General features: G+C 34.9%; 1 protein-coding gene across 1 annotated transcript; it reads left to right on the top strand.

Annotated features, from left to right (window-relative positions):
* Positions 1-5308: 5308 nt before the first annotated feature.
* On the top strand, positions 5309-22638 carry LOC104458462 (serine/threonine-protein kinase VRK1-like). Its single transcript, XM_010085543.1, is given in 12 exon segments — positions 5309-5466; positions 7000-7055; positions 11239-11308; positions 11704-11791; positions 13207-13315; positions 13460-13552; positions 14536-14668; positions 16086-16206; positions 17190-17248; positions 18421-18599; positions 22422-22589; positions 22591-22638. Coding segments are annotated over 12 exon segments (1281 nt in total). The 5' UTR covers position 5309.
* The last annotated feature ends 1998 nt before the right edge of the window (positions 22639-24636 follow it).

The following is a 24636-nucleotide window of genomic DNA, read 5'->3' as shown; positions in this document are numbered from 1 at the left end:
TACTTAAGGTTTTTATTAATTCATCGGGAATCTGTGGGCCCTTTTTATCATTAGCAAAAATAAAAAAGCGGTTGTGAAGCTTCCTGTAGCTGTTACTGTGTCAAAAGTCTTGTGCTTTCCTCTGTAGGGATAAGCTGCCCGCTTAATTCTTGGGGATAATCCCCAAATGAGATAGGATTCCTAAAGAATTTCAGAGCTGTTGATTTCCATACAGTGTGCCAAACTATCAAAAAGCCTTAGTTAAGTATCTCACTCACATGCATAGGTACTTGCTGTTGGTTTGGTAGTGAGGTGATTTGGAGTGACAGATGATTTGGCACCTTATGAAGGTTGCTGGGTTCTTTATTGCAATAACTATCCAGGTGATGCTCAGGATTTTCAGGAGAATCTTAAATACTGTTCAAAAGAAGAAAATGTATTCTTGAAAAGGCAATTTAAAATTAGTTATTAACACAGTAATTCCTCTTGTAAATAACTGCTTTCTGTCACTGAACAAGCTGTGTTCTGAAATTTTAAAGACATCTGTGTGTGTTTAAAAAAAATAAAAAGAAAAGAATGTTCAGTTTGCCCAGTATAGTGCTATTGTGATGAAATGTTTCTCATTAATTGTGGTCCACCAATGTATGTTTATTCATTTAGTCTAAAAAGACATTTTCTTATTTCTTGGGGAAAGACTCCTACTTAACACCTCTCCTCAGTAAGTACCATTATTTGTCAGATGTCTGAATTGCCAGGAAATGAGATTATAGCGGGACTTAAAAATGTAACTCAATGATAGATCAGTCACAGAATGTCCAATTTATGCAAGAAAGTCTTTGTTCACTATCTACCTCACTTGGCATTACAAGTTACTGATACTTCAGGTACTTTTTTCTTTGGTGGTTCCTCCTGTGAAACAGTTCTACAGTATTCAGAAGTCTTAAAGTGTCATGTTCTTTCCCTCCCGCGCCTTGGGCAAAAACTTGTTTTTGTTTTTTGCTTATCTTTATTTCATTTTTTGCTTATCTTTATTTATTTTTTTGCAGACAGGCTTAGATGTCTTACTATGACTGATGAACAGTATTAATGATACAGATTTCAGGTCTTGCTGGAACTGCCTATTCATGAAGGGAAGTGCAGGTTAGCAGCATGCTTTCTCTGTGTTGAGAGTGAAAATAGGTCCTACTGATGCTCATTTTGTATATGTTTTTGTACCCTTTAGAAGACAGTGAGTGTGATCTTGTCCCACATCTGAGTCATTAGGCACCTATGGCCTACTGATAGTTTGACTAACTTGTAAGTAGGCACAGTGCCATCTTAACAACCATAAAAATGACAATTTCCAGAGAATAAAAGAAGAGGATCAGGAGGAAACCAGTCGGACTTGCCACACAGCAGAAATACTTCCTTCAAAATAAATTTTATTTATATTAATTTCAGAGTTTTATTGAGAATGGATGCCAAGAAAAATTGAGAAGTGGCTATTCATATTTATTCTAGGAGTTCAAGTGTCACTGGAGTAGCAACTATTTGCAGACAGCATTTGTAAAGATAACACCACTAATAGCACTACTGACGCAAAATTGTCTGCATATCTCAAGTGCAGTGTATTCAGTTTCTTCCAAGATGTTTTATTAGGGAGAAGCAGGAGGAATAGCCTTTGTAGTACTAAGAGGCTTTTGGAGAGAGTTTAGACAAAAAGACTTATGTTATTCATACTTATTAGTAGCAAAATCTTTGTTTTGAGCATATTGTAGCCACATAAAATGCTGCTGTTTACAATCATGCACCTTGAAAATTGTTCTTGTAAGATACCTTAGCTAAGTAGGGTCAGGTCTGTTTGACAGTTGAATGATAGTGTAGTACTTGACATCTATGGCACTCTGTTTCGAAGGACTTCAGCTTGGTTGCGGGCAGTAATGAATTAAGCTTTACAGTACCTGTGGGATAGAAAATATTTCTATTTACTGATGGGGAGAGGTAATTGAGATGCAGGAAAGTGAAAGGTAGGTTTTTTCTTTTTTAGTGTGTGTGTATAAATTTTTAAAGGTGATTTTAGGGAGAAATAGATGACTTTATTCCAGTTGTCCAATGTACAGTAGGCAGCTCTACATTATGTTCGCTGGTTCATAAGTTTGCTGACAAACCCCTCTTGTTTGCTGTACTGTGAATTGAAAAGCACATGGAATGATGGAATTTGCACTAAAAGTCACTATCTTTTTTAGTTATTAATTTGGTCTTTTTTTTCCCCAGTTCTATATTTCCATGTAGTAAATTTTTGCAGTCTCCCAGTGTTTTTGGTTTCACTCTATAGAAGATCCTTGAATGAATTTATCCAAATAAATGTGAAAGCATGTGCAGCCATTGCTTAAATATTTCCGTGGTTAACAGCTTTTTTGCAAAAGAGTGAGTGCTTAGTATTGTGCATGCTGCCCATTGAAAGTGATCAGTGTTTGGCACCTATGGCCTACTGATAGTTTGACCAACTTGTAAGTAGGCACAGTGCCATCTTAACAGATGGATATGAATACAGACAGCCAAGAAACCATGTATGTGTATCTAGTGTATTTGTTAAGGGCAGGGTTCCCAGCTGGGGATGTTCAAACTTATGTCCATTTTGAATTTTTGCTTCTATGGATAAAGGGCAGTTGTAATTAATTTATTTTTTTTTAACTAACTACCTTCAGGCATACAATTATTGACCATGTTAAACAAAAAAAGGAAAAAAAAAAAGAAAAAGAGGGAAACACCAGCTCCTTTAATATTCTTGAGGAGGTATTTTAAGTGGACTTAATTCCCTTTTAAGTGAGGCTACGATCAAGGAACTTACTGTGAATGTCAAAGATGTGAAGTATATCAATAGTTTCATTTTACTGGCTTGCTAGCTTTATTGAAAAAGAGGCTACAAATTTTTCCTTTACTGGACAGCAATCTTTCCAGCATTCAAGCACCTAAATGCATCTGTCCAAGTCTTGCTGGAATTATTTGTAGTAGCTCAGAGGTCAAGGGATGCAGTCCTTCAAGCCCTTTTCTTGTCTCTCGTATTGTTCTTATGTTGAGGACAGTATGCTCATTTTGTATATGTTTTTGTACCTTTTAGAAGACAGTGAGTGTGATCTTGTCCTACATCTGAGTCATTAGGCAACACTCCTGATTTTTGCACTTTCTTTTTCTCCTTATCTGAATCAGTCTTGGGACTTCAGACTTCCGATTTATTTTCCCATTACTACTTCTAATGTTTCAGTCTGTCCTTTGTTTTAATCCTTTTCCTGATCTGGGTGTCCTGAGAAGCTGCTTAAAGGTCTGCTGTGATCTTTTTGGCCTTCTCCTTTGATATCAACATGTAGCCATTCTTCCCACTCTCTGTTCCTTCTGGCACTTTGATACCTTGACTTTCTCATTGGTAGGGTCTTAGCTGAGCTATCTAGAATTGCATTTGGTGCTAGGAAGTCTAATTTTTTCCCTTTGAAAATCTGGAGGAAGAACCTTCCTCTAAGACAGAGCAGTGTGTATAACCCTGAAGATTTAAAAAAGCAAAACAAAAGAGATGAAGGGGTGTAAAGAGGGGAGTTTCGTGAAAACAGGATATGGACAAAACTGGGTAAAGCTAGTCTTAAAATTTTAAATGTAATATGTCAAAACTGTATCTTGATTATGGGGAATAATGTTACTGTATAAAAATAAGTGAAAATATAGGAAAATAATGCAGAATTAAAACATCCTGTTTTGTGATTATGAGCAAGCTTGCACAATGTAGGGTAGGTATCTCTTCCTGGGATGTGGGTATTTCATAATACTGTTATTGAATTTTTTTTTTTTAACCACAGTAGGTGTTCAGATGTGGTTCTATGACATAGAGATACTTCTCAGATTAATAAGGACCCTGAAAAACCAGAATTTTTCTTTAGCATGGAATTATACACCTTCTCTTCTGAGTTTATTCCTGTATTGAATGACTGGTGTCTGCAGACTGCATGCTGCCAGCATTCAATACCCTCTGACTGAGTTCTTTTCTTCAGGTGGCAGTTGGGTCACAGATATTATTTGGGGAAGAAAATTTCCTGAAGATACTACCCAGTCAGAAAAGAGGCTTGTAGAGGGGGGAGCGCTTTTGGAATGGTGGTCACAGTTTTGGATTTTTCTATTTGGGAAATTAAAAAAAGTCCTAGAGGAACATTAGAACTAAAAGAGGAGGAAAAACTGATGTTAAGTAGCTGCACTTGGCTTAGGGCTATTGTATTGAGTAGCTAGTCTAATGGGAAAAAGATATTTTGCTATCCAGAAACTTCCTGAATTGTGCATTATTATTCCTTCCTTCTTCCCCAAATGAAATACAGTAATAATAATAAAATTCCACCAGTAGGAACAGTATATTTTAGAAAATAACTGTGGCTCTGTTTGTGTGGCTTTTATCTTCATAAGGTAGAGGGAGAGATCAGTTCTTTGTAAAACAAATAATGAAGGCCTTTCATGTAAAGACATCTAGTGCACTCTTTGCCATATCATGGCCGCATATTCAATAAGTTTTTTACTGAATGGAAATCTGGCTCTGCTAAAAACTCATAACATTTATTTGCTCCAAATGAGGCCTGTTCTGCAGGACAGTGCTGTGTTTGGTTCCAGTGGGCCATTATGTTATTTCTGGAAATATTGCTTATCTGAGACCTGAGGCTGGGAGAAGGCAATGGTAATACTTTTACCTTTATGATCTCAAAATAGGTAGTTATGTACTAGTTTGTTGATGATCTACTAAATGCTGCTCTGTGAACAATAAGCAGACTTTTAATTTTTGTTGCTGGCAGTTGTGTAGGAGAGAAAATAATTAACTGTTTGAATGACATAATTTTTTTGGTGTGTTTTTTACAACTAAGAGGAATTCCTCAGATTACTACTGAAGATTTGGACTATTTGACACTTCTTCAATAAGCATGTTTCACTCCAGGAAAACTGATGAGCTTTATTTAATTAGTTTACTTAAGTTTAGACTTATTATTGGTTGTGATTGAGTATAACAGTTTCTGAGACTTTGCTAGCATTTATTATACAAGGTCTTCTAATGGGTTTTTCTTGTGTAGATGTTTGCAGTCAATTTTTTTTGTGATGCCTAGAAAAATTAATTGTTTTTCACTTAGAAATCATGCCAGTGAAACTACTTACTGTATTTCTTTTGAAGTATCTTTGTAGTAACAAGTTAAAACTTAAACAGTCCATACTTTTTCATGCTTCTAACAGATTTCTACATAAAATAAGTCTGGTCAGCTTGTAACCTATGGTTTGTTTTTGTTTTTTTTTTCTTTTTCTTTCCCTTCTCTCCTCTCCCCCCAGGGAAAATGCCATCTAACAAGAAGACTGCTGGAAAAAGAGCCCCTGCAAAAAGGAAACTTGCTGAAGTGTTTGCTCTGGGTGAGATTCTAGCAGATACATCAAGAAAAGAATGGAAATTAGGTGTCCCTATAGGGCAAGGAGGCTTTGGACGCCTATACCTTGGTAAGTGTAGTTATCTTTGATAATGCTTTAAAATGGATAGTGAGATGTTTATCCTTATTCAAAGCAATAAAAAATTGACCCTCAGTTAGAAACGCAGAGTGTCTTCAAGTTATTTTTTTACTAGAACCTCAGCTTGGGTTCATGGTGTTGGGAAAAAAAATGACAAGAGTGGACAAATGGTTGTTGTAACAACTATGGTTGTATGAGATTCTGGTGGTCGTTCATTCATTTTTATAAACCCAAATCTTTATTACATTTTAGCACTGAAGGATAGTTTAGTATTCACTTAAATTTTGGTTTTGGCCTGACTGAAAGAAGAGTTTTTTGCATGAATGTCCTTATATCACAAATTCTGACCTGAAACTGTCTAAGCATATTCTATGGAGGCTACTGATCAGGTAGTATTTTGACTGGTTTTGACTTTGCTGCTTTTGTCTTTAGTTGCCGTGTGAACTTCTAATGTTGCGTCATATACTTTTATATAACCAATGCTCAAAACAAATTGAAATCTTAGACTTTACAGTTTAAAGCATCAGCACAGATCTTGTTTTGCAATACTGTTTATTGAATTCAAGAAAACTTTTTTTAGTTGATTGTGTTCTGTATTTACTATCTGTGTTATATGAACAGATGAATGGATACGAGAGGTCTTGAGGATACCTGAGGGAATTAAAAAAACTTGATTTCCCCTAGTCATTTTCCAAACAATTTTGAAGGGATGAAGGTTAATGTAATCATGATAATAAGGTTTTCTTTTTGGAAGAGGTTTTCCATCTCTTGTTGAAAAAGTTGCGCTGAATTCATACTGAGTTGAAAAAAAAAATTAATAATCTATCCTGCTTTCAAAATGAACAGACTGCAGAATAAGTGGATTAAGAAGAAATACAGGACCAGTGTGGGTGGCTTCTTACCAGGGAAGCTCTCTACTATTTACTCAGCCTTGCTCAATGAGCTACTAAATTTACTGAGACTGGCATTCCAGCTTACTCAAATTGTGTAGTTCTTCGTGTTAAGAATTCTTGCTTTGTTCAAGCCAAACCTTGCCCTATTCGCTTCTCCATCATTTGCACGAGGCTGTGCCCCTGACTGTTCCTGTACTTCGTGCTTGCCTAACTTGATGTCCTTCATACCTGTATCTTGTTCTCTCACAAATATCAACAGCTTAGTAGCAACAGAAAGTCTCTTTTGTATCTGTGACATGACAAAATAATAGAGAGAATGCTTTTTTCGTCTTTACGTCCACAACTGAATATGTTCATCACAGTCCTAGAAAAGGAAGAAAATGCTATTGACAAGGAAAAAGTAACTGAATAATAAAAAACTCCTTTATTTAGTAAACTGCCTGTTCTTCTCAAACAGAAGGGAGAATGCAAGGCCATATCCATATAGTCTTGCCATTTAGAGTAGTTGTCTTACCAAAGTCTAAGGTACTGATATATGTTCACTTCAGTACTTAATTGCTTTGCTATTTGTTTGTCTATGTTTTGTGACAGTTTTCTCTCCTGCTATTAATAAATACTTCACTTTTAACAGCTGATGTTAATTCTTCAAAGTCGGTTGGCAGTGATGCACCTTATGTTGCAAAAGTGGTAAGAACATGTGAATCTTTACTTCAAAACTTGAAAATGTTTGTTCTAGAATAGCATGGGTAATTTAAAACATATTCTGGCTGAAAATAACGTAATTGCATAGTGCTGTTTAAAATAAATGTGATATAGAGGAATGCTGCTGAGAATTGGGACTCCTATGTATGAGGATGGATAATGGAACATCAGTGGAGTTAAAAAAGGCTCACGAAATGGATCAGATTCTGTTTCATTTGCTGCTTCCCGTAAACAGCCCAAGTATCACAAAATGAATGAAATCTGGCTAGCTTTTGGAGAATTTCTGTGATTCAGTAGTGAGTCTGTGTGGACTGTTGCTCACCACTGGATGTTGGTAAGTTGACAGATGGCTTGGGAGTAGAAACAGCACAACTTCGCTTCCCGAGGTCTCCACAGATATAAAGTCCCTTAAATGTTTTATCATAAAAGACATACGTATTCTAATTTCTATTTAATTAAAATGGCATTGACACATTTTTTTTAACCTGATGATTAGAGACAGTAAAAAGCATTGTCGATAGCTCATTTTAGCCCATAATAGCAAATCAGCAAATTATTTTTATTAGTTGAAATTTTTTAAGGTTTTTAATCTTAAAGTAAAAGAGATTTATTTAACTTGATTTGGCTATAATCTTATCTTCCTAAGGTATGCAATATTTTTTCTTAAATTTTGCTGGATTACTTGGTATAGGTACTACCATTATATATGATTCCCTGATAAAGTCTTGGTAAAAACCTGGGAATATGGGATTAGCCTTAGTAGATCCAGACCACTCATTATCTATGTGATGCTTCTGGTCCTGTGACAAAAGCAAATACCAGAAAACTGTATAAGAACCTCACAATGTAAAAAAACTAGTTCTTCAGCACAGTTCAGAACTGCAATGTTTTAATCTTTTATTTATTAAACTATATGGTGATACTGAAATGCTTTACTGCAATAACTGTCCACTTTTAAAAATATGTTTAAAACACGAAACTAAAAGATCAGGTTAATTTAGAATAAAATACATTTTAGTTAGTATGTACCTTTAATCTTTATATGTGTGTCTGCTGACTACAGGGAAATTCTAGAGTACTGGTTTTGATACTGCTCAGACACCCCAAGATACTGTTGGTGATGACCCTCTTTCTAAAGTGTCTCTTGCCTGAAAAAGCACTGCTTGTAACGCAAATGTCAAACTACCACACTTTCAACATCAGTGTGCTGCTGCTGCTGCATTAGGTGTTTGTGGGCAGGAATTCCACTGGGAATGTATACTGGGAGCTGCAGCCTGCAGCTGTTACATGTCCAACCTCCTTTTGTATGTCCAACCTGTGCCACTGAGGGCAGAGAGTGTCCGTTATGCAGGAGATGTGGCTGTTTTAGAGGCAGATAACAGACATTCAAATTATCAGCGATGGCTTGTCTGTGAGAGGCAGTGGTTCCAAATTCCTGGCTCCTGACGAGTTTGGACAATCGTCAGATATACATTATTTTATGCTTTGTGTAATTGCTATCCTTCTCTTTCCCCGAGTTTGAAACTTGTCCATCTTCCATAGGAAGAGTTGTTGTAACTTTTGGGTTGCTTTTATGCTAGATTCACTTTGTTGGAGCAATTTGTAAATACCCCATTGCTAATTTCCCAGATGAATACTCACTTTTAATTTGTCTTTTATAATTTTGTCTTTATGGCAATAAAGAGTAGCCCCAGTCTTTGTGCTGCCCTCACAAATGACCTGTAACAGATTATGCCTCAACAGTCTAGTATAACGCAGCTATGGATAAGGGCCTATTTTCTGATGCCTGGGTGATTCCTAGTTGATCCATCAGCTGAAGCAAAGTGGTTAACAGCTTTGAACAATTATTAGTGTTTAACAAAATATGTGCTTCTATAGTAATGTTCTTCAAATTAAGCTATTAAAGCGGGATGGAAATTGGCTTAGTCTTTGACATATCCTCATAGTATTGATGTCTGAGCAGTACAAAATTAATCACAGTTTTTATTAATAAAAGAAATGCTTTCTAACATGTGGACCTTTCAGATGTCATTGTTCAGGAGTGGCTGCAGAGTTTAATAACACTTCATTAAATTCCTGACTGAAAAAGATCAGAATCTTAAAATACTACTTGAAAAAATTTGTTGGGTTTCAACACGTACTCCATAATCTCTTTCATTATGATAGCTTTTCTAATTAGACTTTAATTTCAGTTTTGCAAATCATGTGTTTAGAATGACCCTGGGCATAAAGTTGTAGAAATTTGTGTTTGAAGTCTTTCTGGTTTTAGCGTATTATATGATGACTAGTATGGCAAATATTAGACATCATTATGTAAGCCTTTTTAACATAGTGTGTGCATTTATTTATCTGTATGTAGAATTAATGGTATTGTGGGGAAACAGCTTCAGAGTCAACATCAAGATCTGTTCTGTGGTTAAATCATTTATCCATCCCCTCAAGTATGAAAAGATACCAGATTTTCAGCATTTGCTCTGGCTGGAGAGAGACACTTTTTTTTTTTTTTTTAGCACTGAGACATCATTTTTTGTGGAATAGTTTATTTAAAGTTAAATATTTTAAGACTTTTTGACACCTACAGTTTTTCACTGTATTTTAGTAAGAAAAAAACATTCTTCAAATGAAGTTAATTGAACCAAAATAATATGTATAATTTCTATTCTAATTAAGAATATTAATGGATTATGCTACACAGAAACAAGTGATTAGGTCAAGTAATGTTTGTCCAAGATAACTGCAGTATAAGATTTCGGCTATTTAACCCTTCTCCGTGTATATAAACTCTTTATCGCTAATTTGTTGTTCATAATGGATAAATAAACTAACTGAAAGTAGATATGATGCATGTACCAAAGTTTATGTGCATTGAGCAGTTGGTCCACTTCTGGGGTTTTTTTTCAGGTTCATGGCTTAAGTCTGATCATTTTACTGCAAGGAGGGGCCAAATAAATGTTGTCTTGGCTCCATTGTTTATCAGGGCAATGCTGCTGGAGAAAGTGAGGTGGAGATAGGAGGTGTCCAGGCCTAGGAGTGGTGCCTAAGCTGGTATCTGCTCTCATTCTGACTGGTCTTCCTAACTCTGCTTCTGAGGCAGTACATCAGATGCACAGTAAAGCCCATGTTCGTCAGTGTGTTTGATCTCTTTACATTGCTTTGTTAGTTTGGACAGGAGTAAACCTCTGTTAGCTGAGTGGTACAGTCTGGCCTTCAGCAATTTTCTAGATTACTACATCTACGTTTAAAAGTTACAGTTAAAACCAATTAAGATTGATGTTATATATCTTGGAACTTTTACTAATATCATGTGATTGTATTCTTTCTGGTTTTCTTTGACAGTAATCACATACTTTTTTTTTTTTTTCCGTTAGTTTTTTTAAGTGTAGGATATTCCAAAAAATGAAAAATTGCAAGAGTTGAAGTAACTTCTTTTCTGTGCTAAGTTCTGAAAATGTAGAGACAAGGTACTTGCCCATTTGTGATTCTTGCAATATTTCAGAGCTTTGGTGTTTTCAAACCAATTTCTCTCTTGTACTTAACTTGTAATACGTGGTTACCATAGATTTGTCCCTAGAAAATGGAGCTGAAGTACCTAATGTTAGCTTAAATGCAAAGTAGACTCTTAAGTTAAAATAGGTGTAGTTCTTATAATTTAGTTGAGAAATTGTGAAATCCTCTGTAATTTTTACCTTGTTAACTAAAGTATGAAGAGGACAAAATACCTTATGTTCAGCAAGAATTTAACTTTTTAAAATATTTTTTCCATCAAATCATTTCAAGTGTTATTTTAGGCTTACTCATGGCTATTGCAACTGATACAATCCAGCTTTAATCTGGAAAATCCGAGATAATGAGTGTTGTTTAATATTTTCTGCTAAACTTTTGCTGCCAATTATTGGTAATATTTCTATATATTTCAGTTAATTTGTTATTCTTTAATCTTTTGTTATGGGAAAAAATTCCTTGATACCCTTAATGTTAAGCAATTTATAATAAAAATAACTTTTTAGAGCCAACCTTCTTTTATAAAACGAACATATTCTATTGAGTTGATCAGCACTGGGTAGACGGAGAATGTGTTTTTATAGAGTGAATGGTACATTTTGTGAGCTTTTAATAATTATTAGGCACTAACACAGCAGTTTTTAACTAATTTTAAATTGTCTTAAAGGAACCCAGCCAGAATGGACCTCTTTTTACTGAGTTAAAGTTCTACATGCGAGCTGCTAAGCCAGATGAAAGTAAGCAGTCTATTAAAATGTTTTTAATGAACTACAACCATTTAGGAAAATAGAGCCTACAGGAGTAAGGTTGAACTTTTAAGACAATCTTCTTAGGTAATTTTCAAAATTATTTTTAAATGATTGAAATCTAATTCAGACGTATAGTAAAATTAGGATTTTTTGGTAAGATGTTCTTTATGGATGTATTCATGCTATGCTCTAAATTGAAACTTTAGTTGCATCTGTCCCTACAACTGATGCGTCACTAACTTTCCAGTATACTTTGCATACAAGTTTCCATGAAATAAGCAGCTCACATGTATGCAGAAAATGTAAGTTGTGTGAGTACTTCCTTTTTTTTGTAAATCTCTACTGATGTGGATTCATGAAATTCTCTTTATTTGTATTTTCAGTTCAGAAGTGGACTAAGTCCCATAAACTGAAATATTTAGGTGTACCAAGATACTGGGGTTCTGGCTTGCATGAAAAAAATGGGAACAGGTGAATATATCTTTTACTGGCATATACTAGGATTTATTTAATCCACAACCACTATCTGCTCAAACCTACTATACTTGAAGATGTATTTACCACCTATCTTCATGTTGTTCATTACTGCTACGAAGTTTCATGTTCAGAGCAGGGTGTGTTTAGGAAAAGATACATTTTATCTGTTACACATATTTGTGTTTAATATCTTGTTAGTGATTTAGTTTTAATTTGTCTAGAACATTGCTGTTATACAATAGTGATGTATATATATATGCAGTTTAGAAGCTTTTCAAATTTGAATTAGAATAAAGTTGCATTCCAGTGTGTAAGTCCTTGAATAATATGACTACCTTTAAAGTTTTTCTTCTGCTGTGGTGTGCACTTAAAGAATGTTTTTACTCACACTTATAAAGGACTTAGTGCTTTCTCTAAATCTATCTTATTTTTCCCTAGGGATAGGGCTTTTTTTTCCCCTTAATCTGTGAGCTAGAATAATTGCTAGTCTCATGTTAAATTTGTCTTAAGTCTAGGTATAGTTTTTAGTGTTGTGCCATGTCATGAGGATGTTGTTATTTGGTCTTGAATGGTATACCTGTTTATGTAACAGTCCTTGTTTCCCAGTGAGCTTTCTCTATACAGCTATGCTGCGAGAAATTTTGGTAGTTCTGTGGCAGCTTATAGTAGGTCAGGCCTCTTTGTGTGTACCGCTACATAGGGCAGTTGGTATGTATGCCCTAGGATGTCAGACTTTTCATTTTTTTCAGTAGGTCCTCAACATTAAAACTGATCCAGTGTGAAAATCTTAATTTTGAGAGGCAAAAGTAAATATATGAACATTATGTTTTTTCCCCAAATAAATTTTTATTGTGATTTGGTGTTTAATGCATGAGGATTCTTTAATATAGCTACTATGAGCTGTTACAGTAATAGAACCAGTTTGGCTATAGCAATGAATATCAGAAAACCTTTGGCAAGAGAGAGATTTTTGGTTTTAGTAGTAGGTTAAAAAAAGCTTGTAATAGATTTCAAGAAACTAACTTTAAGTAACGGTATTAAATCACCTAGTAATTTATAAACTAAAAAAATGTATTTCTGTAAATAATTGGTATCTGGTTTTAGCTATAGTGAATTACAATACAGATATTTTCTTCTGTGGGTACTTGTTATTGTATTACATAACTAACCAGGAATAAAGAACTGTTCTTTTGATGGATGAACTTTTGACTAGCTGATATAAAAAAAGTTTAAAAAATCATATGCGACATTAAAAAAAAAGTCAAGATATCACATATCTTTGTTTTGCATGTACCTACAGTTTATCTTTTGAGAAAATTAATCCATAATTTGTACAATTAATACATAGATAAAATACTTAGCTAAGTACAATTCAGTAACTTTGCTGTGTTTTTTTTCTTTGAATTTAGTTATCGATTTATGATAATGGACCGATTTGGCAGAGATCTTCAGAAGATGTATGAAGAGAACGCAAAGCGATTTGCCCATAAAACTGTACTGCAATTAGGCCTGAGAGTAGTAAGTTGAAAAAATATGTATTTTTACAATCTGGCTTCCCCATGTAAGTCAGAGAAGTTCGGTTAAATCACACTGTTGTGCTGAGTACAGGTCCTCTGCTGGGTGGAGCTGGGTACTGCATTTATATGACTTTTGTTTTGTTAGCTTGATATTCTGGAATACGTACACGAGCATGAATATGTGCATGGAGACATCAAGGCCTCAAACCTTCTTCTGAATTACAAGAACCCTAACCAGGTATTTCTGATGCATTTTATGCCTCATGTTTTAAACCTTCTATTTGACAACACATTGAAGTGCTTTGAACCTGTGAAATCTAGCAGAAACTAATTGTTAAGAATGTATATGGTAACACTGCTTCTGCTTGACATTTATATCTAGTTAATATTGCATGTTTTTTTTAATACATTTTGCTGGACAGTTATCAAATTTACTATTTGCCCTAAATAATATTCTAGGGAAATTCTCAAGTTTAAAAAAAACATTGACTCACAAATAAGTATTTGCAGGTGGAAGCTTAAAATTATATAGCACACTGGTAAATTATGTTTGCCTGCCTGCATTGTTACCTCATTCCTTTGTTCAAGGAATCCATCAGATAAGTGTCCTGTTATTCGGAAAAATTGGTCTTTAAAGTGATGATTGTTCCACTTGATTTACGGAAATCTTTCATTTTTCTGCATTTTTAACTCTTTATGATTGAAGCAATGCATAATAGAGTTTCAGAATTATGTATGTTGTCTTGCCCAGATGCTTTAGTTCATTAAATAAATAAAATAATCTCAGTTCTCTTAAAGTAACTGTGGTGTTAATAAGAAGTAATAGTAGGTCGTAGTGTTCAAATTGGACAGCTAACTTTAAAGAGGGTGGGATAGTAAATGTATTTTTATAGCTCTATGAACACGATTTTTTTTTTCCCCATTTAATCTTACCAGTAATAACTGACTTTTTTACTGTACCTGTCCTCTGTATCAGCAAGAAATTTCTTCCAGATCAGACTTCTATATGGAAAACAACAAAACCTGTCTGACATGTTGTTTTCAAATAATAAGTAGTAATATTAATAAAGCACAGAAGAAGGTTAATTTGAAGCTGAAAACCTCACCATTTTAAATACTTTTTAAGAAGTTTGGAGGATGGTTGGTAGTTATATTTATTATTTGCATATTTTTTGTATTTATAGTTCTTTAATCTCAGAATTCTTTGGGGAAAATTACTAGGTGTACTTGGTGGATTATGGACTTGCCTATCGATACTGTCCTGAAGGAGTTCACAAAGTATATAAAGAAGATCCTAAAAGGTGTCATGATGGAACTGTTGAATATACCAGTATTGATGCACACAAGGGTGTGGGTAAGGATGTAAAACTTTGTACTCAGCAACAGGCATTTGTGCATCCTTTCTATGAATACAAAAGACTTTATTTGCTGCATTAAGTTTTGTAAACAACCAGGTTTCTGAATCTATAAAAATATTTCTTCTTTTCTATGGACTGTGCTGGCATTTTATTTTATTTTAATTTACTAACTTTTACTTTGATATTAATTTTCTGTATTTTTAATGTAACTTAAATAGTTTTCCTTAATTTATAAAGATTGTTAAGATGTTCAGTGTATTGCTTTTTATTAACTAAGTAGAAATGGAACAGTGCTTATGAGATCTTGGTAGAAAAAGAGGCCCTGCTTTCAGGAGATAAATAGTTTCTGTTATCAGTGTAAATGTTGTTCCTTCATATTTGGCAAAGATGCACAATATTCTTTATCGTGCTTATGGTTTAATATTTACAATAATTTTTATCAAAACTTCACTTAATTATGAACTATTATTTCATAATTATGCCTATAGTCACTGACCATCAAAAGGTAAGTGAGAAAAGGCTGAACGTGAAAAGGGCAGGTTTGTCTGATTAAGCATTGAGGATTTATAGTGAACACAAATTTTATTTTCTTTGTTTTGAAATTTTGTTTTATTAGCATAAACGTGTGTCCTGCAAAAACATCAATTGTTGAAAATTATTGTTTACTTCAGGATGAACTGTTGTACCTATGCTTAAAACTGACTGAACAAAGATGACTTGATTTACCCATTTATAATTTTCGTGTAGTGGGTGGTCAATGGCCATGTGTTGTTTTTTTTTGTTTGTTTTTGGCAAGGCTTAGAAATCTGATCTATTATTGTCCTCTGTTCAGTTTTCAGGCCACATAAAATATTTCAGCCTTGTGGAATGATTTTTTTCAGGACTTGGGGTTTCAGCACTATTTCCTTTTTATAAAAGAAGGGAAGTAAAAACTGTTTTGAACAGAAAGTCAATCACTTCACTAACTTGCCCTGTTTTTTCCACAATCATAGAATCATAGAATCATTAAGGTTGGAAAAGACCTCAAGGATCCAAGTCCAACCCAACACCACCTAACTCACTAAACCATGTCCCTAAGCACCACATCTACACGTTTCTTGAACACCTCCAGGGGCAATCTGAGTAGTTAAAAAGCTTCCCAAATTGGGATAACTGCAGCATGTCATATACTTGAGTACAAGAAAGAGATTGATAAGGACTTGAAAATGAAGTTATCTTCTAGATGCAGGAACGATATTTTTTCTTCCATGACTTCATGCTAAAATAAAGACAGAAGTAACACATATAGTAGTGTTACACTTTTAACGTTGGCTTTCTATTGTCTTAACATATTTACAAATTTTAACTGTTAAACTGTATGTGCTTTATTACCTGCTCTTACAGTTCTTTTTTTATGTTTGCGCATATATTTAGCACCATCGAGACGTGGTGATCTGGAGATCTTGGGTTACTGTATGATTCATTGGCTTAGTGGCCATCTACCATGGGAAGAGAATTTGAAAGATCCAAATTTTGTCAGAGACTCAAAAATCAGGTGAGAAACTAGTTATTTTCTTTCTCCTTTGAAACTGAAAATAGGAATGACAATGTCTTACTGTAGAAATGCTTTGGAACATATGGAAGGTACCTTTTGATGAGTAGGCTGTTGTTTTGTATATCCCCCCAGGTTCCCTTATTGTATCTCATGTATCCTTGGCTTGTAATTAAACTTTACTTATACTTCTCTAATCGGTCGTCTTTTGCATATATAAGATGCTTATTTATCTACCACAGTACTGTTGCTTTAGAATACTACCATGGTTAAGCCAAAAAGCACTCTTATCAGTAAGCAGGTAACCATTAGCCCTGCTGTACAGAAGGAGAACTGAAGCATGGAGTATGAGCAGCCCTTGCAACACCATGCTCTGAAGTCAGTGGCAGAGATGAGAGCTGGAGGTGGATGTTAAATGTCTTTGAGCATCATTCCAGCTAGAGGGTTACTAATGTGCGACTTTTTTTTTTTTTGTCCCTCTGTTTCATTCCTTCCTCTTCCCCCTCATCCCTGCTCAATCCTCTCTTGTCAGATAGTTAATATGAAGAAAACTGTCCCAGCACAGCAGTTTCTGTCTCATTAACGAGTATTTGTTATCTGGCTTCCTTATCTCTACTGTTAACATTTCAGCCTCCATCAATGTTAGCAAAGCACCCTGCCATTCCTCAGTTATTATTTTGGCAGGGGATCTGTTCTGAATAATATCAGCTAAAGAAAAAGTCCTTTTGCAGGAGGAGGTGTTAGCATTGGTATGGGAGGGTTTAAAACAGACCAGTTCTCTTCCTTCAGTCTTCTACTTGCTTGCTTTTATAAGAATCAAAACCTGTTGAACAGAAACTTAAAGATAGCCTGTCTGGCATTAGTCAGGTTCTCAAATGTACTACACTACTGAAAATCAGAACAGGGCAAGATTCAAACTTTGAAAGAACGAATAATTGAATTCTGAATTATTCTAAATTAATAATTTGAATAATTTTGTTTTTCAGATGTAGAGATAATATTTCAGTTTTGATGGACAAATGCTTTCCTGGGAAAAATAAACCAGGTAAGAAGAGCTATTTTAAATTAGAATACTTTAGTTTGTACCATGTAAGCATTCTCTAATAATTTCTTTTAATGTCCTTTTTCTTAAAAAAAGTAAAATCCGTCAATCTGTTTGGGTGCCATCACCAAATTGTAGACAACTTTAGACAACTCGTAGAACCTCTAAATTTGCATTTACATGGGGCGCATTGAATGCGTGTGAGAGAAGGCTCTGCTGCTCTGTATTCAAATAAAAACAGATCAATTCAGTTGCTACAAAAGGTGAAGAGTTTTCAGATTGTCAGCAGCTTTTTCCTGAGAGTTGTGTCTCCGCCATTCTGTTCTAATCTGTTGCTTCTTTAAGTCATCCTTGTTTACTGAAGTTTTTACCTATTTTTCTTCTTTTGTCATTAACAACAAAGTGGCGTGAATTAGATTGATTAGGAGTTTTGACTCTTCCTTTTGACTGCAGTTATATGAACTGCAGACACTGGGTCGCTTCTCACTAAAGACAGTATTAAATATTTGCAAACATGAAATGTGGAAGTTGATTTTTCACAACGGCATTTTAGAGATTCAAAATATAAAGTAATGCAAACTTGAAGGCTAGATTGCTGCTATTTGACATTGGTGAATTGCTGAGTAGTGTTTTTTGGTTTGTTTTTCTTAAAACCCAATTCTATTAGAAATACAGTTTCCTGGGATCTTAAATATTTAGTTATTTCCATCCACTCTTGGTAATCTGAAGAGAGTTTACTGTCAAGTGTGACACATCTGGTTTTTCAGTGGTCAAATGTTTCATGCATTTTTTAATATATGTTTCAGTCTTGAGCTAATGAAGTTCTGAGATAACAATGAGTTTCCTTTTCAACATTTTTAAATATAGACATAAGAAATATTATGTACTCAAGCATTCATTGGTGAAGATTGGCCTATTACTTTTTTTACAACTGACTGTTTTCTTCATTGCAATGAATGTGTGAAAAAACAGTGCTACTGTCATCACTGGGTAATGAACCTTGGTACAATTTTTTTCTAAAACATGTTGTAGTAAACTCATAATTATGAGTTTATATGTAACGATTTCAAAAAATAGCATAAGTAGTGCATGCATAATTTCTGACTCTTTTGTGGTAAAAGTGAATTATTAAAATGTTGTCATATAGAAATTAATTGGAGGTACCATTTCTTTAGATGAAATAGCCAAATATATGGAAAAGGTGAAGCTACTGAGCTATGAAGAGAAACCTGTTTATCAGCATTTCCGAGAAATACTTCTGCAAGGTCTTAAGGCCATTGGACAAAAAGATGATGGAGTACTTGACTTTGGCTTGTCAGAGAATGGAGACTTGCAAACAAATCCCATGCAAAAGGTTACTCTAAAAATTTTATTTCCACTTTTAATGCATTTTTTGGAGATAAATAAGAGTTAAAGTTGTACTGGAAGTGGGTGTCGTAACTACATCTGGTAGGAAATAAGCAAATAATGAAATGTCTGTTTGATTAAGTCCTACTCTTGTGCATTATTTCTCCAATTTAACTTTACTAATTGTTATTAAAACTTAATGCAGAATGGTGTTTGCAGGTATACTTTCATAATAGATACTATCTTGGATAACAGAATGTGTATATGTAGTTGTAATGAAATTTGAGCAGGTGAATACTCAGTTAATTTACTTATTTTCCTTAAATTGGTAAAACTCCAGATGAGTCAAAATACATGTAAAGTAGAATAAGTCTAAGTTTTTTTTCATATTAGTTTCCTTTCTATGACTAATTCAAAGCTTGGTTTTAAGTATACATCTTTATGCCAAGTATTTGATTCTGGAATTCACATGGTGAATTCCCTGTGACCTAATATGTTATTAATAAGTCCTAACTATAGTGGTAGGCTAGGGGTATTTTATTCCTTGTATTTAAGAAGCCTTGAACTCTGGATTTGGACCCCTGTTTAAATACAGCATAAGAACTTTTTAAGCCTTAGGGAAATTGTATGTTAAAATTTAGTATAATAACAATAAAAATGGTCAAATAATGGAACAATAAATATTATCCCATACTTCAAACTGCATTTATTAATTATTTGCATTTGTTAATAACAGGTGGGCAGTTCCTTTATCATGAACCAGGGAACCTAGAATTATAATACAGGATAATAGTACAGGAATTCTGTTTCCTTACTGACATGATCAGCAATGTGTTAAAGATGGACAAAAAGAACAAAAGAAAAAAAGTTGTAGGATTTTACAATCTTCTGAGGATGTATGTCCAGCTTTTCTTCTTTTTGTCCGGTAAATAGTCCTTTGGTTAAAATCTTACAGCCGTGGTCTTTATATTAATATTTTCTGCTGAACTGAGTGTAAAGATCTGTCCAAAAAGAGAGTTCATTAACATAAATTATTCTGTTCCTCCTGTGTATAGATATGGCTTGAGACCCGTGTTTTGGGAAAAAAACCACCACCAAACTGTTTTTAATGGTTGTCTGGTTTCTTTGCTGAGTAAGTTGGCCTGCTGCAGAGACAACATCTGTGACCTTTAATGTCCTTGCCCAGCAGAGATGGGTGGTGCACGTTTCCAGTGGAATAAAACTTCAAAATCTTATTTCTTTAGCCAATATCAGTTGAGACCATTCCCAAAGGGTGGGATATTACTTTTTACATAGGTTCTTACCTACTAGCATCAATTAGGAGTTAGTTTTCACTTTTTTTTTTTAATTTGAGAAATATGGTCAGCTTGCTCAGTTGTCACAAATATCTTCAAGCACTTATATAAAATGATGAGTATTACTGGCCCGTTTGAATACATGTTTTCAGCTGTCTGCTTTATATTGCAGTGGACCCCATGCTAGCTACTTCATGCCAGCTAGTGTCCAGACAGAATAAGATTGTTTGCTTGAAATCAGGTTGACATAGCCTTCTTGCTTCTTGCCTCTTTTCTTCTAGAATGAATGGAAAGAGGGTTTTCAGGAGGATGTCTCCCTTCCTAGAATATGTATTTGGGAACTCATGCTACTACTTTTTTCTTCCAGAGAATGTTGGACATTAATGAGAGGCTAGAAGAACAGGAAGACTATTTGTGCTAGTTGAGAATAGCTGGACACTCTTAATAGAGAGTATTTATGGCATTTTGATTCCACTTATCTTTTAATCACAACAAGTCCTAAGACATCTACTGTTCAGTTCCTTTGGGGCAATCTACCATGATACTTTCTTAAAACAGTATTTGGTGTTCTGAACTTATGCTATTTCACAGCTAGGAGACAATATTTCTAGCTTCTGAATAAATAAATTCTTAGAATGTAGGATTCTCCTGTGCTTTCAGCTTCTTTAGCTAATTGAGCTGTGATGCACATTATATGTTGCATATAAGCATGGTTTTTCTGGAATCTCACCCGTTCTCTAGTATCGATGTCTGGTTAAACTCAACAGATGTCTGCTATATTAAAAGTTAACATTTTATTTTTTATATAATGATTCAAGTTTCCCCAGATGTATAAGTAAGTGAAACACAGTCCACAGTTTTGCTGGAGGATTTTTTTTTCCCCTGTATAGTAAGTGCATGTTGGTTTGTATGTGTGGTATTTTATAATAGTTCTAGCAAAACAAGAGGCTAACAGTACCATGTATTGAAGAAAGTATTTGGAGCTCTTGACTAAATTATTTAGGGCAAGGACCAGATCTTACTTTTGATGCTGCAGAGTTGCTGGGAAATATTGGGAGTAAAATAAACTGGAAAAATATGGATCGTAGGGATTTGTGGTTCCTTCTAATGTTCAGCTTCAGATGTGCAGGTGCTGCTTTTGTCAGATGAATGCTGCCTGATTTCTCCTGCTATGTAATTCACCTGCATCAAGATTAAGAAACCACTTTTTATTAAATAAGGTTGGAAACAAGATAAATGTGTTTTGCTTTTGTGTAGCATGTATTGGATATCTTGTTTTCTGATGAGCCTTTAAAATGTTTTCTAGTACAATTGGGAGGAATGCATTATCTCTCATATAAAAGCAGTACAGCGCTGAAATAGTCCTCCTTAATTTTGGTCAGAATGAACAAAAGTGTCTGTGTTTATTCCTGCCTAATGCATCACAAATCTGCTGACATGCTAACCTTGGAGTCTTGGCTGGCGGTAATCAGGCCTGTGCACCGGCAGGAAAGATGTACCTAATGCACTCCATCAGTGCAGTTTGCATATGGAAGTTCTCACAGGGGAGCTGCCCTGTGCCAGCTGAGGGTTACCTGCCCACTGCAGTTATTGTATGTAATTATCGAACCAATCTGTTCAGCCCAGCAGGGTTTAGATGGTAATCATGAAGCAACACTTTGGAAAGGAAAGATGTAATGCACTCTTCCCTTCTCTCATGAGCTATGTGAAGTTGTAGCCACTTTTAAAGCTGTATTAGTAAAGCTCTAGTCTCACACAATTTAAAAAAAAAAAAATAAAAAGTATAAAGGTAAACTCTCCCAGTGTTCATCAAAGTTATCATCTGTGTGATACAGATACAGGTCAATTCATCCTTTGCAAAAATCACATGTCTTTAAAAAAGTAATACTTAAGAATACTTTGCAATAGTAAGATTAATTGTAATACACAGATAATAACATTTCTATCCATTTAGAGGTTTTAAGATAATGTACCTTGAATAGAGTTCAGATGTCCCAAGCACCTCTCTTTGGAACAGAACCCATAGTTGCTATTAGGGGAAAAAAAAAAAAAAAGTGCTGTCAGTGGGTGTTAGCTGCTTTAAGCTGTGCAACGAAAGCCTTAAGAATCCAGATCAACCTCAATTTAATGAGGTGTAATTGCTTTTAAAAAAGCAATTAACATGAACTTTGGGTAAAATTATTTTATGTGTTCTTTATGATCTTTCAGATTGCTCCTCTTTGTAACAGTTATTCAATGTAAATTAAAAAAAAACGGATTTTGATAATAAAAACTTGTGCTTTCATACATTAAAACTTCAACTCCTGATGTGATCTGCAGTAGGGGAACTGAACTTTTAAGTTGTCCATTGCCTAGTGCTAGTATTCTTGCATTAGTATGTGAATAAATTTTCTCTACAACTAGAGATGTTTTATAATATATGAAGAAATAATACTTAAAACTGGGGAATGCCTTGTGAGGATATTTTCTACTTTGTATGGTCTTTTCTGCTTCTGAGTTCAGTTGCCCACTTTTTTTTTTTTCTTTTTTTTTAGAAAAAAAGAAAGGCAGCAGCTGCATCCAATGAGAGCACTGAAGCAGAAACGGAAGATACAGGAAGTCCAGAGAAAAAGAAATGTACTTCTAGTAAGTCAAAAGGTTGTTCTCACAGTCGCATGTACTGATGTGGTAGGTTAACCCTGCCTAAGGGCCAAACTCCCACCCAGCCACTCACTGCCTTCCTCAGTGGGACAGAAGGAGAAAATAGGATGAGAAAACATGGGTCTATACAAAGGAGGGGAGATAGCTTACCATTTGCTCTTGCAGACAAAACAGACTCAACTCAGGGAAAATTAATTTAATTTATTGCCAATTAAAATAAATTTGAGTAGTGACAAAGACAAACATTAAACCAACACCTTTCCTTCCCCTTTTCCCAACTCCTACTTAACTTCTTCCCTCTAGACTCTTCTACCCTACTCCCTGAGTGGGCATGGAGGGGAAGTGTGTTATGGTCAGTACATAGCATTTTCTCTCTGCTGCTCCTTCCTCCTCACATTTTTCCCCTGCTCCAGTGTGGTCTCTCTCATGGGCTGCAGTCCTTCAGGGAAAAAAATGTGCTCTGTTTCCTTCAGGAAATATCAATCTGCTCCAGGGTGGGCTCTCTCACAAGTTGCAGGGCATATCTACTCCATTCTGGGTCCTCCATGAGCTACAGGGAATATCTGCTCCAGGGCTGTGGAGCACAACCTCCATCCAGTGTTTTTTGCTCTTTCTTAAATGTTTTCACAGCGGTGCCACAAACAAGTTGGGCTCAACTTTGGCCTACAATGAGTCTGTTTTGGAGCCAGCTTGAATGGGCTGTGTTGGGCACAGGACACCACCTGGCCCCTTCCCACAGAGGCCACCCTTTGTGGCCCCAGGTTACCAAAACCATGCCACATGGCCACATGTACCCAATGCAGCCATTTTTACCTTTAGCGGTTCAAGTGCTTTTTATCTTTAGTAATTTCTTTTCAGATTAGCTATAATAAAATTGTTTTTTATTATTCTTATTTCTGTGTAAGAAGGGTATACTGTCCAACTATATGCTGCCTAAAGCTGATAGAAATGCCATGTGATAAAAATCAGTGGTTGCACACTGTTCTTTTGCCGTCATTCATTCTCTCCTCCGTTCTCATTTTTGTTCTCCTTTCTTGTCCAATTCACTGTCAGAATATGCTGACTCCTCAGGACTTCATCACAGTGTGTTAAAGCCAGGGGCTAGCAGCAGCAGCTTCCAAAAGTGACCGACTTTAAAGTTGAGGAAAGGATTAGCTATAAGGACAGAAAATGCTGAACTGCATTTCAGATAATTTGGCATAGTTTCAATGTTGTCTGGAAAAAGTAATGGACAGGTAAAATAGGTTTATTTTAAGTCCAAGATCAGAAATCTTATTCTGTATAGAGTAAGCTTGTGTAAGCTTGTAAACCGTTTTCTGGATCTAACCCTGTAAATATTTAATGTAGATGTGAACTGAATTCGAGTAATTACAAAGATATTTTTCCTAAAGAATTTCTGCTGCTGACTTTTTAAGTAAAGACCAGATGTTGTCTGTGGTCAGGTAGTCTAACAGTATCACTAGAGTCTACCCGAAAATAAATCTACTTGTTTAAAAGAGGTTTGATGAAGGAGTACGACAGGATGGGAAAATATAACATTTCAAAGACAATAATATTATTGTTAAGTTGTGGATTTGTCCTAGTATATTTACTCAAACAGTATGGTACAAAGTATGAGTAATTAAGCTAATGCTATTCTGTAAGGTAACATGGCTGTGTTCATTTTCAGCTGTTTACATTTTAGAATTCTGATCATTAAAATCAGTGATTATTTCTTTTGAATGCCTTTTGAATTGCTGACTTCAATTTATTATGAATTTTCTAGTCTGTCAATGGCTGAAAAAATGTTAATTAGCTTATACTTTCTCTCAGGGAAATACACTTATTTGATATGATGCTGGTGTTTGTTCATAGTTTTAGCATTTTAGATTTCATTTAAGACCTTCAACAAAGTGTTCAATACAGCTGACTATTTCCCGATTGTGACTTGATACACATGAGCAGAATATACCTTCATTTTATATTCTATACTATACTTCTTTTTTCCTGGGATTGTAGATTGAAATTCTCAGAGATAGTGATGAAAAAGAACTTGAGGAATTGCAATCCAGGTGGTAGTATCAGCTTTTTGTAAATGCTAAATTTTGTCAGGCTAAGTAAAGGTATTTT

The sequence above is a fragment of the Pterocles gutturalis genome, unplaced genomic scaffold (assembly GCF_000699245.1).
Source record: "Pterocles gutturalis isolate BGI_N339 unplaced genomic scaffold, ASM69924v1 scaffold11440, whole genome shotgun sequence".
Classification (NCBI taxonomy): Eukaryota; Metazoa; Chordata; class Aves; order Pterocliformes; family Pteroclidae; genus Pterocles; species Pterocles gutturalis.
Note: the sequence above shows the minus strand (reverse complement) of the source record. Positions and strands in the feature narration are given on the sequence as shown.